The following is a 13,889-nucleotide window of genomic DNA, read 5'->3' as shown; positions in this document are numbered from 1 at the left end:
CTCTACAGTACCCAGAACAGCCACGCAACCTTCATTGGAAGCCGTCGGAATAAGGCTACGCATCTGAAAGGACCGACATATGCGCTCGCGTAGAACCCCTTATGGTCACGCAATCTGCAGGCACACGGCTCGCAGCTTACTGTCGGTTCCCGCTGGTTTCGGCCTTTCTCTACAAGTCTTCGTGCTTGCCCTTCCCTTGCTCTCTACGGGCTTATCGTTCCCTATACGCGCGCGTTATGCATTCGCTAGAGTATGCATTCTTCCAAGGGCAAGTTTCATCGGAAATATAACTGCTCCGTCTCATGGAATGAAGCTATATAGCCCGAAAAAGAACGGGAGCCATTCGCCGCTCTTAGATCGGGCCATGATTTGGCCACGGGAAAATTCTCATCCCCGCCGCCAAGAAACGTGACATGGGGATATCACCGCGCGCTGCATTCGTGAAAAGCGACACAGTGCCGCTCGCGTTATCTCGTGCTGCCGGCAGCATCGCGTGCTAAGAAAAGATGATGTGCCGCGAGCAGCCATCTCCGCCTTGAGCATCAATACCGCTGCGACCCAGGAGTGTTGTATAGCCGTATGGGTTCCGCGTTGCACTTTCTGCTAACCAAGAAGAACAAACAAACAAACAAATAAAGGTTCAAGTGGTAACTGGCCTACTGAACACTGCCGATATGGTTCGGGGCTGGTGCTCGCGTTGTCATCAACATGCGCTTCCTTGGAACACGCCACCCTCGACTCGGGATGACACGCCTTTTCACTTCTACTTGGTGCATAACAGAAAGGAGAAGGAGTGAGAGAGAGAAGCGCTACGGCGGCATTGTTTCCCACCAGTGTTTACGTGCCTTTAGCGTGCACGCCGGTACTTCGCATTGTTGATGCGCTAGTATCGTTCGGGAACAGCGGTATCAGCGGAGATAGCATGGTCGAAGGCTCACGGCCCAGCGTAACAGTGGCGGCCTCACCTTTGAAACATTATTTAAAGATCGTCTTGCGTGGTGAGGTTATGGAGGGTTCAAGCAGGCTCTCCTATACGCAGACGAGCAGCGCCCCAACAACAGAACTTAGCATGCACGTGAGTGTTACAGGCTGCTTCATTCTCTTCTTTATGATAAAGGAAGCCACGCAGATCGAACTGAGAAAAGTAATGAAAGTAGAACTACATAACAAAAGGGAAAAACAAAAACAGCTCGGAGAGTGGAATGAAGGCTGCGGATAAGCAGCGGGGTGTCATCCTTTTTTTTTTCCCGTGTGGGTTTATTTATGTGTGTCTTATTTTCTTTCTTCTTTTCTCCGCTGTTATATTATGAACAGCTGTTTGCCAACATTCAACCTGCAAATATATTCCTCCATCTCTCTATTCTTGCGCGTTGGAGAAACTTGGAAATGTGTACGCCTGCGCTAAGTTTGGCCTATAGACACAGGCACACAGCGTACAACGTAAATATGAACACAGTAATGGCGTATAGCAGCACAGAGCGCGCCACATGGAAGCTAAGTGATTCCACGACCACGATAATTTAATTACGCAAAGGCGGTCTCTGCGTTCTGTCCTCATTTTGGCACGTTGAAGTGCGAACGAAAGCTCGGAAAAGAGGGAGGGCGAGCGGAGAAGAGAAAAATGCTCGACGCAGAAGGCTGACTAAACTTCCAACGTTGAAAGCTTTCCTATGCACTCGAAACTACAGTTCGAGTTCTAAAATAACTGCTTGGCGGCGCCCCTCGTGCGAAGTTGACATTGTGGCATATGAATCTTCTTCGGTGACTCCTGAGCAGGGAAGACTTCTCAGCAAGGCACTTCCAGCGTCTAGTTGAACGCACTAGTACGCGGACGTGTTCCTGAAGCGCCGAGTAGCATTGTTGACGAGGAATTTGCAACCAATTCGAGTGGCAGAACGTGAGGAGCAGTTAAGGAGTAACAGCTTCAAGTCGAGGCCCGTTTGGGAATGCGCGAAGAAAAAGAAAAGCACTTTACCTGTTTTCCTGTTTTCACTTTCCCGACTTTCCCTGTTTAACTCATTTTCCGACAGAATTAACGGAAGCATAACAAGCCGAGCCACTAAAACGTTGCTTCTAGTGCTTATGATTTCAGCGCTGTTTCTCCCGAGTTACCACGGCTATGGCTCAATGTCTATTGAGAGGTGAGAAAGAGACGGAGAGAGATACGAAAGAAATGAGAGATAGAAAGATAAAAGATAGAATAGAGACAATAGATTGGGAGATAGAAAGATAAGAAGAAAATTTTATACAGGGAATAGAAAAACGAGAAGCAGAGAGGTTAACCAGAAGGTCGTATGGTTTGTTAGCCTACACGACGAGGAAGTGGCTAAAGAACAGAGAGAGAGAGAGAGAGAGAGAGAGAGAGAGAGAGAGAGAGAAATAACAGTGAGGGTGCTGTTTCGTTCAATGCACAACGAGACAACTGTTGGTGACTAGGATTTGTCGATGCACGCAACCGCGTGCTCCCAAGAGACTAGCATTGCCTATTTACTTTCACACAACATATACATGTCGAACGCAAGAATGCTTCTATGACGCAACCGCTGGACCGATTTTAATCAAATTGCTTGCATTTGAGAGATAACGTTAACTTCCAGTGACTCTAGTAAGCGGAATTTTGATTTAGGGTATGAGAGCACGTTGGGTACGTGCACATGAAGCAGACGCAAGGGTTGGTGGGAAAGAGAGCGAGAGGGCAGATAATGGCCGGCGGGATGTCAGCGGAGTCGCGCGTGTTGTGTTGCTCACGTATTTATCCACGCGGGAGCGTGATTGTGGAAATAATTTCGATGAAATGATGTCGACCTGTTGTGTTTTACATGCGCCTTCATGCCCATACCCCCACCCCCAGTGCAGGGTAGCAAACCGGATGTGCGTCTGGTTAACCTCTCTGACTTTCCTGTCGTCTATTTCTCTCTCTTTCTAAGCGGAAGTACATGAGCGTTTCAGCGTTCCGCCCCCGTCAAAACGGGAGGACGAATTACAGTTGCGCGGCAAACGAAGCAATTTCTGTCGTCTAAACTCATGGCGACAAGTCGGAAAATAAAATTTGAGACGCCATTAATAGAGCCGTTTCTTTAACAGTGCAAATAAATGCGGCCATATACCGCCATCTCTTGTTCTGAAACTTTAATCACCTTCCAGTTAATATACGTATAGGTGCGGCCTCTGTGTGGCAGAGAATGTGGGAAAAGTGTTTGCATGAATTTGCAATATTTCAGGATGCAGCTAAATTCTGACCAATTACGCAACACCGCCGACTACGTTCGCCAGCCGCGTGAAACTAGAATAACGAGTAAAATAGAATGGCCGACACAACCCAGCAACACCGACAATCAGATTTACACATATAAAAGCGAGGCCTGCTCAGTCATTTGCGTGTCGTTTCCTTTTCTTTCCATATTCAAATTGCAGTTCCATGTCTTACGCCATATTGCATACTGCGAGTCAGGCTTGTCTTTCTTTTTTTTTCATTCCTTGATAAATTTCTTTACGTGACCTATATTATGCATCGGCCGATTGTCATAGCTCTCAAAAGCTACCAAACTACCGGACTAAGCACATATGTGTTCTGTACCTCTCTTATTCGTATCTTGGCAGCTTCAATTCCTACGCTGTTTTAGCTTTCATTGCATTTCCAGGCGAATTTCTTTTTTTGCCCCAGTGTGATCGTCGCAAGTAAAATTGACTGTGTTTTCTTTGCCACTATATCGCAAACTATACCTGCGCAGCTGGAACTTGATGTGCAGATAGCGTTCGCAAGGAATGTATAAGGCTAACGCTGGCGGCTCGTGTTCGCTAAAATTAAATTCTTGCATTTTTACATGTAAAACCCCCGATATGATTACGAAGCACACCGCAGGGGGGAACTTCGGATTAAATTTTGACCTGCTGGTGTTCTTCAACGAGCAGCCGATGCACGATGCACGAGCATTTTATGCATTCCATCCCCACCTGAGAGCCGTCACCACGGGTGGAAACGAACCCGCGACCTGGTGCTCAACCGCGCAGTGCCATATCCACTCAGCCTACCGCTGCGCGTGACTTGCGCCTATGCTAGCCATCCATAGGACAATGACGCTATTTACGGAGAGCTACCATTAAAATGAAGACTTCATCGTAAGCTTTTCTGCAGTCCGCCTTCTTTCTTATTTTTATGGATTTACTGTTTTCTGCGTATATTCGTTTGCTCGGTGCCGTGAAGTAAACAGTTACCTAGAGGAGCAATGCTCTCACTGCATATGTTCGCACTTTTCTCTCTGTCGTGCGACTTTAGCAGTCGCGAAAATGAAAGGTATACGGCGTTTCGTGCGTTGGTAGTCTGCGTCGTTCGTGGCAAATGCTCCAAGGTAAGCTTCGCGCGAGCAGCGAGCTTCATCAACGACTGGTGTAGTCGAGCCGCGAAAGCGCCGACACCCAAACGACTTGCTCCTCCGCCTCCGCGGCACCAGGAATTTGAGCAGCGGCCGTGGCAATCAAGCCGCATTCCTGGGCACTCGGTGCTATAAAGCCTGCCGCGTTGCCACTAGTATCTTGTACGCGATTCTCGGCCAGCGGTGCGACTGATGTCTCGGTGCTTACCTCTCGACGACGACGATGACTACAACGCTGCGCGAACGACGCGACAGTGTGCATGCCACGCGGCGCTGGCGCGTCTTTTCTTTTTTTTCATTTTCTTTCTGCCGTGCGTGCGATGCTCGCCTGATGTTATAGACTCTGCAGGCGAAATCTGCTTGGAATTCACTTTATCGTCGTGCCGGGCGAGCTCTGCGATTTGGCCGAAGAGGGAGTTTATGAAAACAAACACGGAAACGGGCATAAACAAATGTTCCAAATGCACGGACGAGCGGATGTTTGCGAGGCTGGATTTCGGTACTGCGCATTTGCAGGTTGCACGTCGTGAATTTGTGTTGTGTGTGCGTATTCGCGTTGTGAGTGAGTGAGTGAGTGAGTGAGTGAGTGAGTGAGTGAGTGAGTGAGTGAGTGAGTGAGTGAGTGAGTGAGTGAGTGAGTGAGTGAGTGAGTGAGTGAGTGAGTGAGTGCAATAGCTGAGTGCAGTGTGTGAGTGAGAGAGAGTGAATAAGTGAGCGAGCGAGTGTAATGGGTGAGTGCAGTGAGAGAGTGAGTGAGTGAGTGAGGGAGTGAGGGAGTGAGTGAGTGAGTGCCATGGGTCAGTGCAGCGAGTAGTGGAGTGAGTTAGCGAGCGGGCAAGTGCAATTGTTGAGTGAGCGAGTGAGTGAGTGCAATGGGTGAGTGCAATGAGTGAGCGAGTAGGGGAGTGAGTTAGTGAGCAGGCGAGTGCAATGGTTCAGTGCGGTGAGTGAGGGAGTGAGTGAATGCAACAGGTGAGTGCAATGAGTGAGTGCAGCAAGAGCAATGGTTGAGGGAAGCGTCAGCGTGCGAGTAAGCTAGTACCATGGGTGAGCGCAGTGAGTGAGAGAATAGTGGAGTGAGTTAGTGAGCAGGCGAGTGAGCGACTGAGTGAATGCAATGGGTGAGTGCAATGAGTGAATGCAATGAGTAACTGCAGCGAGTGCAATGGTTGAGGGCAGCGAGTGAGCGTGGGAGTAAGTGCAAATTTGTGAGTGAAGTGAGTGAGCGAATAGTGGAGTGAGTTAGTGAGCAGGCGAGTGCAATGCTTGAGTACAGCTAGTGAGCAAGTGAGTGAATGCAATGGGTCAGTGCAGTATGTGAGTGAGCGAGTGAGTGAGTGCCATGGTGAGTGCAGCGAGGGAGCGAGTAGTGGAGGCAGTTAGTGAGCGGGTGAGCTTGCGAGTAATAATGAGAATGGATGATTTGTAAAGTGAGTGATCGGTTAGTTGAGCATGTGAGCTTGGGTGTAACAAACCGGACTGATTAAAACAATAACAGCACGATATAAATTTTTTTATTTGTAACGAGTAAAGGTTTTTAATGAGCATAATTGTAAACGGCATGACCTTTATAATTATTGCTTTGCTCTGAAAATTCTGAAAATTCATCAAGGGAATTTTAGCAAGGCTATACTTACGGCCGATGCATAGGTTTCACCCATATAAAAACTGTAAATTGTTCAATGCAGTCACGCTGAGAACGCGAAAACCTTTGAGACATTTCTTCCGACTAGGTATCGTTGTACGGCTTCACGTTGAATGTTCATCTTGTTAAGCGTAACTGAGTAATGCTGATATGCTCTCGCGCGATAGCATGGGCGTGGCTTATTTGGTAGTGATTCTGATTTTCCCATCCGCTGTCACTCGTTGAAATTGCATCTGTTAAGCATGATTAAGTGAGTAATGTGTATGTCAAAGCCGGCATCGCCGTCATTGTCGTACGCTCTCCACACATCGTCATGTTACTCTACATTGTGTAGGTGTGCACGGTTGCAATGACATGTCTTCCGAACGACGTCGACGACCATCGAAATAATCCGATTGGCTTAGCGCAATTTCCATTGGCAGCGAACAGAAATAAAGACTGTAGTGAAATTCTGCCAGCCACAAGTTCTGCGCCGGACGACGCCAAATGGCCGCTCCTGATGACAGCTGCTTAAGGCGTGGTCGTTCCGACTACCGCCTCTCCACCCGGGAAGACAACGTTGCAGATTGAACTCTCTTTTCTCAGCCTTCCAAGGCGCTGCCTCAGTTCAGCAGAGCTCGTTTCTTTCTAGTGTGAGAAACGAACTCGCGATAGGTGTCTTACTGTACAAATCTCCCGAAACTCACGAAGAAAACAGTTACGAAAGGGCAAATCGCTCTAAGTGCATGGCACTCAGTTTAAACGAACGTTTGAGTAGCCGCTGAAAAACGTTGTTTGCCCGACTACGTTTCCTATAGGACTGGCACAGAAGAACGAAAAAGAAGGAGCGAGCGAAAGGAAACACTCAATGCATTTCGCAAGCAGACGAACTTTCAACAGTGTCGCGCCCACTCCTGCTCGCTTTCAGCGCTGCGAACGGGTTTCGGCTCCGCACCGGACACCTCCGCGCGATGAGCTCCCGAGCCACTCCGCGGAGGGGCGACGAAGTTGAGGAGGGTGAGGACGGGGCGACAACGAAATGGTTCGTTCCTTTTCTCGGCGCGAGACAAAGGGCGGCAGCAGACGGGCAACGTGTCGTCGTCCCTGTTTTCTTGGCGCCGATTCAAGACGTCTGACATGTTGCGTCCTTTCACCCTGGATTCACAAAATAAGAGCCAGGCCCCCCGCGTTCGATCGCCAGCCGCCACCACCGGCCTGTCTCCTTTCCTTATTTGTCTCTCTCGCTCCTGCTTTACCCCATTTCCCTCTTTATTTCCTTACTCTCGCGCATGAGGAGCGCCGCGCCAAGACCGTCCTTTTTTAAAACACATCGCCGGCCGCGGCAGCTTGGCAGCTGCGCGGGAGAACCGATTTCAACGCACCATTGTCTTACTCTTGTGAGCCTTTCTGCCACCGGTTCCCCCCTCACATCTTCTTCTTCTGCTTTCTCACTTGTTGTTGGTTCATCTAGCGAAATCTTTTATTGACGTCTGCAGCGGTATAGCGCCACCTCGGCCAACACCACCAGCAGCCGAAGCAAAAAAAAAAAAAAGATAAAGAAGAAAGGAAGAGTTAACAACGGGCCGCTGCCGCAGCCTTCTCCCCCCCCCTCCCCCCACGCACACACACATACACAGTGCGAGGCCTGGCACCTATATATGTATGTGTACGTGTCTGCAGCCTTATTTCGCTTATTCATTTTCTTTCTGGTTGGTTGGGTTTCCATCAGACTTGTCTGGAGGGAACCACGGCCTTTCTTTCAGGGGCTTCTCGTTTGAAAGCGGCAAAGTAACACGGCGGCACCCGGTCGGAGCTGTAACGAAAACAAAGAGAGCCTGCCGATAAGAAGACGGGTTGCGAGCGGCGGAGGGACGAGGGGAAATCATTTTCTTGACAGAGCTGGCGAGACGCGCGATGTAGCGCTGCGTCTGGCGGTGAGGCGCTGGCGTGGCCGCTGCGCTCGCCTCGTCTGCGCGCGGCTTCTCCGTGTCGTCGCTGGCGGGACGCGCGCGCGCGCGCGCGCGCAGCGTTTTCGCGACGTCCTCTCTCATCTCCCTGCGTCCGGACCGCGTCCGTCGTGAATGACGCGACACACATCGAGATAGTTTTAGGAGGCGACCGTATCGAGCCACTTTCAAAGACACTGCTGGAACACCGCCCCCATCGCTCGTCGGCCCATAAAGCGGTGAAGGCACTTTTGCGCTTCTTGAGGACGACGGGCATGTGTGAACATCTGTGACTATTAGTGCAATTGCTATTAGAGCACACGCGTCTGCGAACTCACTGCTAATTACCGTCTTTCCTTGCCTCCTCTCTCTCTCTCCCTGTGATCTTTGTTTTCCCCTTTCCCATTCCCCCGGTGCAGGGCAGCCAACCGGGCGTTATTCTGGCTAACCTCCCTGTCTTCTGCTTTTCTCTTTCCTTCCTTCCTTCCTTCAAAGAGACGCCAACAATGTTATACCAGTGCGCGCGCGTTTGTGCATATATTTGTGTGCACGTGCGCGTTTTGACGTGAGTTCGTTGTTCATGCTCTGTGTACTGGGGTGGTGGTGGTGGAGGGGGGGGGAGTGTGTTCCGGAAGTGTTCATCTAGTGGCCGTGTCCACTTCATCTTCTGCTGAAGTTCCGGTTGGCTTGGCGGGGATACGCGTGAAGAGGAGACAAGCACCCCAAGCCAATCAGCACTTCAGCAGCAGATGAAATGGACACGTCCACTAGGTTGACACTTAAAGAATACCCCCTTAGCATATACTGACAAAGGACCAGAGGAACACCGAATAGCAAGGATAAGATAAACTCTTGACCCTTGGTGCTCACTTGTGTTTATGATACTTTGGCATGCCGCCACAGGCTTTCGATTCGCACAAAAATTTGCCAATTCTTACATGGCCAGACAAAAGTTGGAATAAGTTAAAAAGTGTTCATTTTGTGGCGATTGAGGAATTGGTCCGCATGAAATACAAGTTTGCAAAGCTGGTTACAAATCAGTTAGAGGGAGGTGAACTTCATGGAAAAAACGAGTATCTTTGCGAGAAGCATATGCGTTTCAAAATTTGACTCCCCACCCTCCAGCCCTCGCTCTATTGTAAAAATGCAAAAAAAGTAATTACATCACCATCAGCTTATTTTTACAACAGAATGCTCAAACTTCTGGTTTCCCGACCGCGGCGGCCAGATGAGGACGGAGGCCGAAGGCATAGGGCGTCTGTGTGGGTGGTCTATACTATCACGTGGTCTAAATTACTATCTCCACCCCTGTCCAACCCCCGCCGCTATGGTGTCACTCAACGCCTGCTATGGAATCTAAAATCATTAAATCCCCTGATCTGATTTTTCAAACGCAGAAACTTCCCGTCTTCAGTCGCTTTTATCCCATTCCGGTATTGAGCATTTATCGCAACCCAAAAGCTAGCTCGCTCAGCCTCCTCAGCCGACGTCCATACATGATTCCCCCTTTTGGACGAAGCCAGGGCTCCATTGAAAGGTTCACCCTGGCCATGAGGGAGCGACCCGGACCGGCGTTACGCATTTACCCCGTGTGCGCGGGATCAAAGTTGATTGAACGCGGCGAATCGGCGCGACGCTTCGGTGTCTGTGCACGCCGCCGCAACCACCGTGAAGAGATGTGTGGTTGCCTGCCGCGGGGCGCCAGCTTCGATTATCGGAGATCGTTGCTTCGCCGCCGGAATCCACCGAAGAAACCGCTCGCGCTTCCGAAAAGAGAAATGCAACACACTGAGACTACTTCTTTCTTCGAGTCCCGGCGCATTTATTTGACTAAGCGACACGGGCAGCAAGGCTTTCTCTAACCTCGATCGCCTTGTCCGCAGTTGTGCCTCTCTTGCTGAGAGGCTCGTTTCGTTTCTGTATGTTTGTCGCGCCGGTTACTGCGCAGATTGCGCGACCGCTAAAGCGCAGGCCAGACATGCATGCAGAGAGTGAAATGGCTGGCCGGGCTCTCGTGCATGCCGGGCTCTCAGAAGGCGGATGGGTAGACGGACGGACGGACGGACGGACGGACGGACAGACAGACAGACAGACAGACAGACAGACAGACAGACAGACAGACAGACAGACAGACAGACAGACAGACAGACAGACAGACAGACAGACAGACAGACAGATAGATAGATAGATAGCATCAAAGCTTTCGTATTAGTAAGGTTGAATCAAATGCGAACGCAGCAAAGCACGAAAGACTGTAGGCTTCAACGGCGATTATCCCTGTGCCAGTTCTAACCAAGCATTCAGGCTTCTAATTTATCTTTCTTCTTTTTCTAATCGCAGTTGCAGATTTTTGGCTACAACTCGGACTTGTATGCCAACATGTCCGAAGCCGTGGAGCTACGAAGGAGTGAGGGCCTTGTCGGGATCTCCATCTTGCTCCAGGTACGTTTTTGCGCACGTCTCACCACGCAAGCGTGCCTGGTTTCTGAAACTGGGAGCGGCTGTCTGCGTCCTTGACGTGCTGCAATAGTGGCTGAACTTCTCTAAAAGTCAAGCAGCAGCAGCAGCAGCAGCTCTGAGAATCGATTTATGATCGCTTTACATGCCATAAAATAAGCCGGCTTTTGCACGAAACGCATTTAGAATAAAACTAATTTTCAACTATATTTCTTTTGCGCACTTGCTCGTGCGGTCGAGTGGGAACAATGGTAGACGGGGGCCTTCTTCGAAAGCAGCACCGATACTAGACACATTTTAGAACCTGCAAGCGTCGCAGGGGTAATAAAGCCTTTTTAGAAGAAGGGTCTCCGTTGTAGCATTACCTAGTCATATGCGACTTGCTATGGGAGAACGTATCTGCTCGCTGCTAGTATTGAAGAACTGAGCTGCACCGTTGTAACCTAAAATTATCGTCGCGCGTTTTGCATTTCCAGCTTGGCGACTTGTCGCATTCCGAACTACGAGTCCTGACGGGCCAGCTTCATCGGATAACCTACAGAGGTGAGCTGTAAAGAGTGTAGCAGTTGACTTGTTGCCGCACTGCTTGTTGTATAGCTTGCAAACTGACGTACAACGAAAAAAAAATGATAGAAAATGACTCCACACGAATGGTTTCAGTGAAGTCCTGTTCTTTCTCTTGGTCTTCGCATGTGTGAAACTTAATTACAACTGAATCATGAATTGAAGTGAGAGTCGGTGCGTGAGCTGAAGAGATTGTCCGGTGCGAGTGTAACCACCGGCGCCGTACGAAATAGAACCATCGAAACGGATGCTCAGTTTAACCCAACACCACCTTGCACTTTGCATAAATTATATGATCGACTGGGAAAAAGAAAGCAGTGTTTCTATTAGGCTATCACATTTCACTCGGGTGACTGCAGCAGTTACAATGCAACCTTTCCTTTGTGCGGCGCCTACATAATGCACGATCACACCCCATTGGTGCCAACCATCCGGCCGATCTTCGCGATAGCGTGTATATAAGCAGGCCGGGCGACGATTCAAATCGACGACGAATGAGAAACTGGTTCGGTCTGGAACAAGACTAGACTAGAATCGTGCTATCATGCCGGTCTTGTTTACGTCCGCAGCGCATCTGCGTAAGTATCGTGTGATAGGCGTTCCAGCACAGGACGAAGCTCCCTCGCGCGAAAGGCCATGGCTCGAAATTTGTTTCTCACCTGTGAAAGTTCGTGAACAACGAAATCATCATCAACCTGCAGAGAAGCAAAGGCGATCTACAGCAGCGATATGATGTGCTGTCATTTTTTTTTTTTTTACAGCGATGCTTTGCATAGCAATCCTCCGGCGGTTGTCGATGTACATCCGCCTATGCGTTGCGTCGACACGCAAAAATTTTTGTCTCCAATTTCTCGCGAATGCTGTGTAGCTCTCAATCTAATGCAGATATCTTGGCAAAAAAATTATACCGAAATCGGCCGCTAAGACGACTGTATCATTAAGCTGAGTTTCATTTACTTGTCATAATTAGTTAGTTCACAGTGAAGTTGTGAACGTTTCAAAATTTCCTTCTGCTGTCAATACATGGCTGTCTGCAGAGGGCGTATGGCTGCTCAAAACGGCTATAACTATTGTTTTATCGAAACTATCACGACAACGACAACTATACTATACAAACTAAACGACAATTATCCGCTAAGACGACTCTGACATCATGCCGGGTTTCATCTACTTTTCGTAATTACGTAGTTCACAGTGAAGTCGTAAATATTGTGGAATTACCGTCTGCTTTACAGCACATGGGCCTCTACGGGAGGGAAACAGACAGCTCCATGCTTGTCCCTTAGAATAAATCTCTAGTCCTTTAAAGTTCCATTCGCCTAATTAACCAGGAAGTATGCTTAATTGTAAATTACAGACAAACGTGTTTTGTTGCGAGCCCTCCTTTGGACTGCGCCCCAGTCAACGCATGTCGTCGCTCGCGTCGAGGGTCAGTTTAGCGGCCACCTGCATCTGTATACACACTGCTACCACCAGTGGGCGCTGTGTGTTGTGGTTACGTCACAGTCGCCTAGACGACCTTCTAATAATAATAATAATAATAATAATAATAATAATAATAATAATAATAATAATAATAATAATAATAATACCTATACATACATAGATGCGTCGATTGAGGTAAAACACACCGCAGCTTCCTTCTTCATAGAATGGAAGGGCAGATGAATTTTTTTAGCAACTAACTTTACTTCGTATCCAACCCGCCGCGGTTTCTCAGTGGCCTAAATGTTGCACTCCTGAGCACGAGGGCACGGGTTCGACTTCATTTGTGGCGGTACAATTGCTTCAGAATGGCTAATTTTCTTGACTAATTAACTACTTAGGAAAAATACAAGAATAGCGTAACACATACAAGAGTGAGCAATATGCATTTGGTCGCATCGTCTTATGGTGCATCGGCATATTTTTAAACTCTGAGTAAAGTTAGCTGAAACACGTGTAGATACGTCTATGGTTCAAGTAACGTGAAACAACACCCTGTATATATGCAATGGTGATCAAGCTAACAGTAAACTAACATATATGTGCAAAAGACGCACACATATATATGTGCGTGTGTTTTTCACATATACTTCGAAACTCAATATTGCTCGTGACTCAATGTTATTCAAAATAAGTTAACAGCATTTAGTCAACGACTTTATTGTTGGAAACTACTCAACAAGGAATCAATACACAATACTATTCAGCAATATATCAAGAGAATTTAGTCAACGACTTTATTGTTGGAAACTACTCAACAATGGCTCAATAATACTCAATACTACTCAAGAATATATCAAAATAATTTAGTCAACGACTTTATTGTTGGAATCTACTCAACAATGGCTCAATAATACTCAATACTATTAAACACTATACCAACAAAATGTAGTCAACGACTTTTTTGTTGTGAACTGCCTAACAACTTTACTGTTGAAATATTGCTCTGTGGTTTCAATAATTGTTGAGGTATTGTTGAAAGGATATTGAGTCAACAATTCGTCAACAATATGCCAACAACATTTCAACAGTCATTTTCATAAAAGGTTGCATTGTGACTGAAACGCCATGCGAGAACTCTCGTGCACCGTGCATCGTGTGCACGTCAAACCGCAGCGGGCCGAAAGTTGATCCGGTGCCCTTCACGACGACGTCACCCACAACTAACGGTGCGGTTTCGGGTCGCTTGATTTCACAGTTTAATTTAATTTCTTAATAAGTATTTCAAACGAAATGAATGCTTCCTGATTGTAGTTTGGTGTTCGGCAAAAATAACGCTCGGACACGAACTTACGCTAAGTGGAAGCTTTACGGCACACCCGCGATATTTGACTTGCGGCAGCTGTGAGCGAACTTGGTCGTTCTTTGTGCTAAAGTTCTTCAAAATGCGTAAATAACATATTTTTTCCCGATGTTTTTAAAGCCTTAGTAAAATTGGGT

The 13,889-nt window shown here is 48.0% G+C and overlaps 1 protein-coding gene across 1 annotated transcript in view; it reads left to right on the top strand.

Annotated features, from left to right (window-relative positions):
- CARPB (Carbonic anhydrase-related protein B) overlaps positions 1–13,889 on the top strand; it is a 259,795-nt gene that overhangs the window by 196,584 nt on the left and 49,322 nt on the right. The window contains exons 5-6 of the mRNA XM_075689676.1: positions 10,284–10,385; positions 10,877–10,943. Of these exons, the coding sequence (XP_075545791.1) occupies positions 10,284–10,385; positions 10,877–10,943 (169 nt within the window). The remainder of the gene's footprint in view (positions 1–10,283; positions 10,386–10,876; positions 10,944–13,889) is intronic.

This window comes from Dermacentor variabilis, chromosome 4 (genome assembly GCF_050947875.1).
Source record: "Dermacentor variabilis isolate Ectoservices chromosome 4, ASM5094787v1, whole genome shotgun sequence".
In the NCBI taxonomy this organism is placed as follows: domain Eukaryota; kingdom Metazoa; phylum Arthropoda; class Arachnida; order Ixodida; family Ixodidae; genus Dermacentor; species Dermacentor variabilis.
This window is presented reverse-complemented; position numbering and strand designations above follow the sequence as displayed.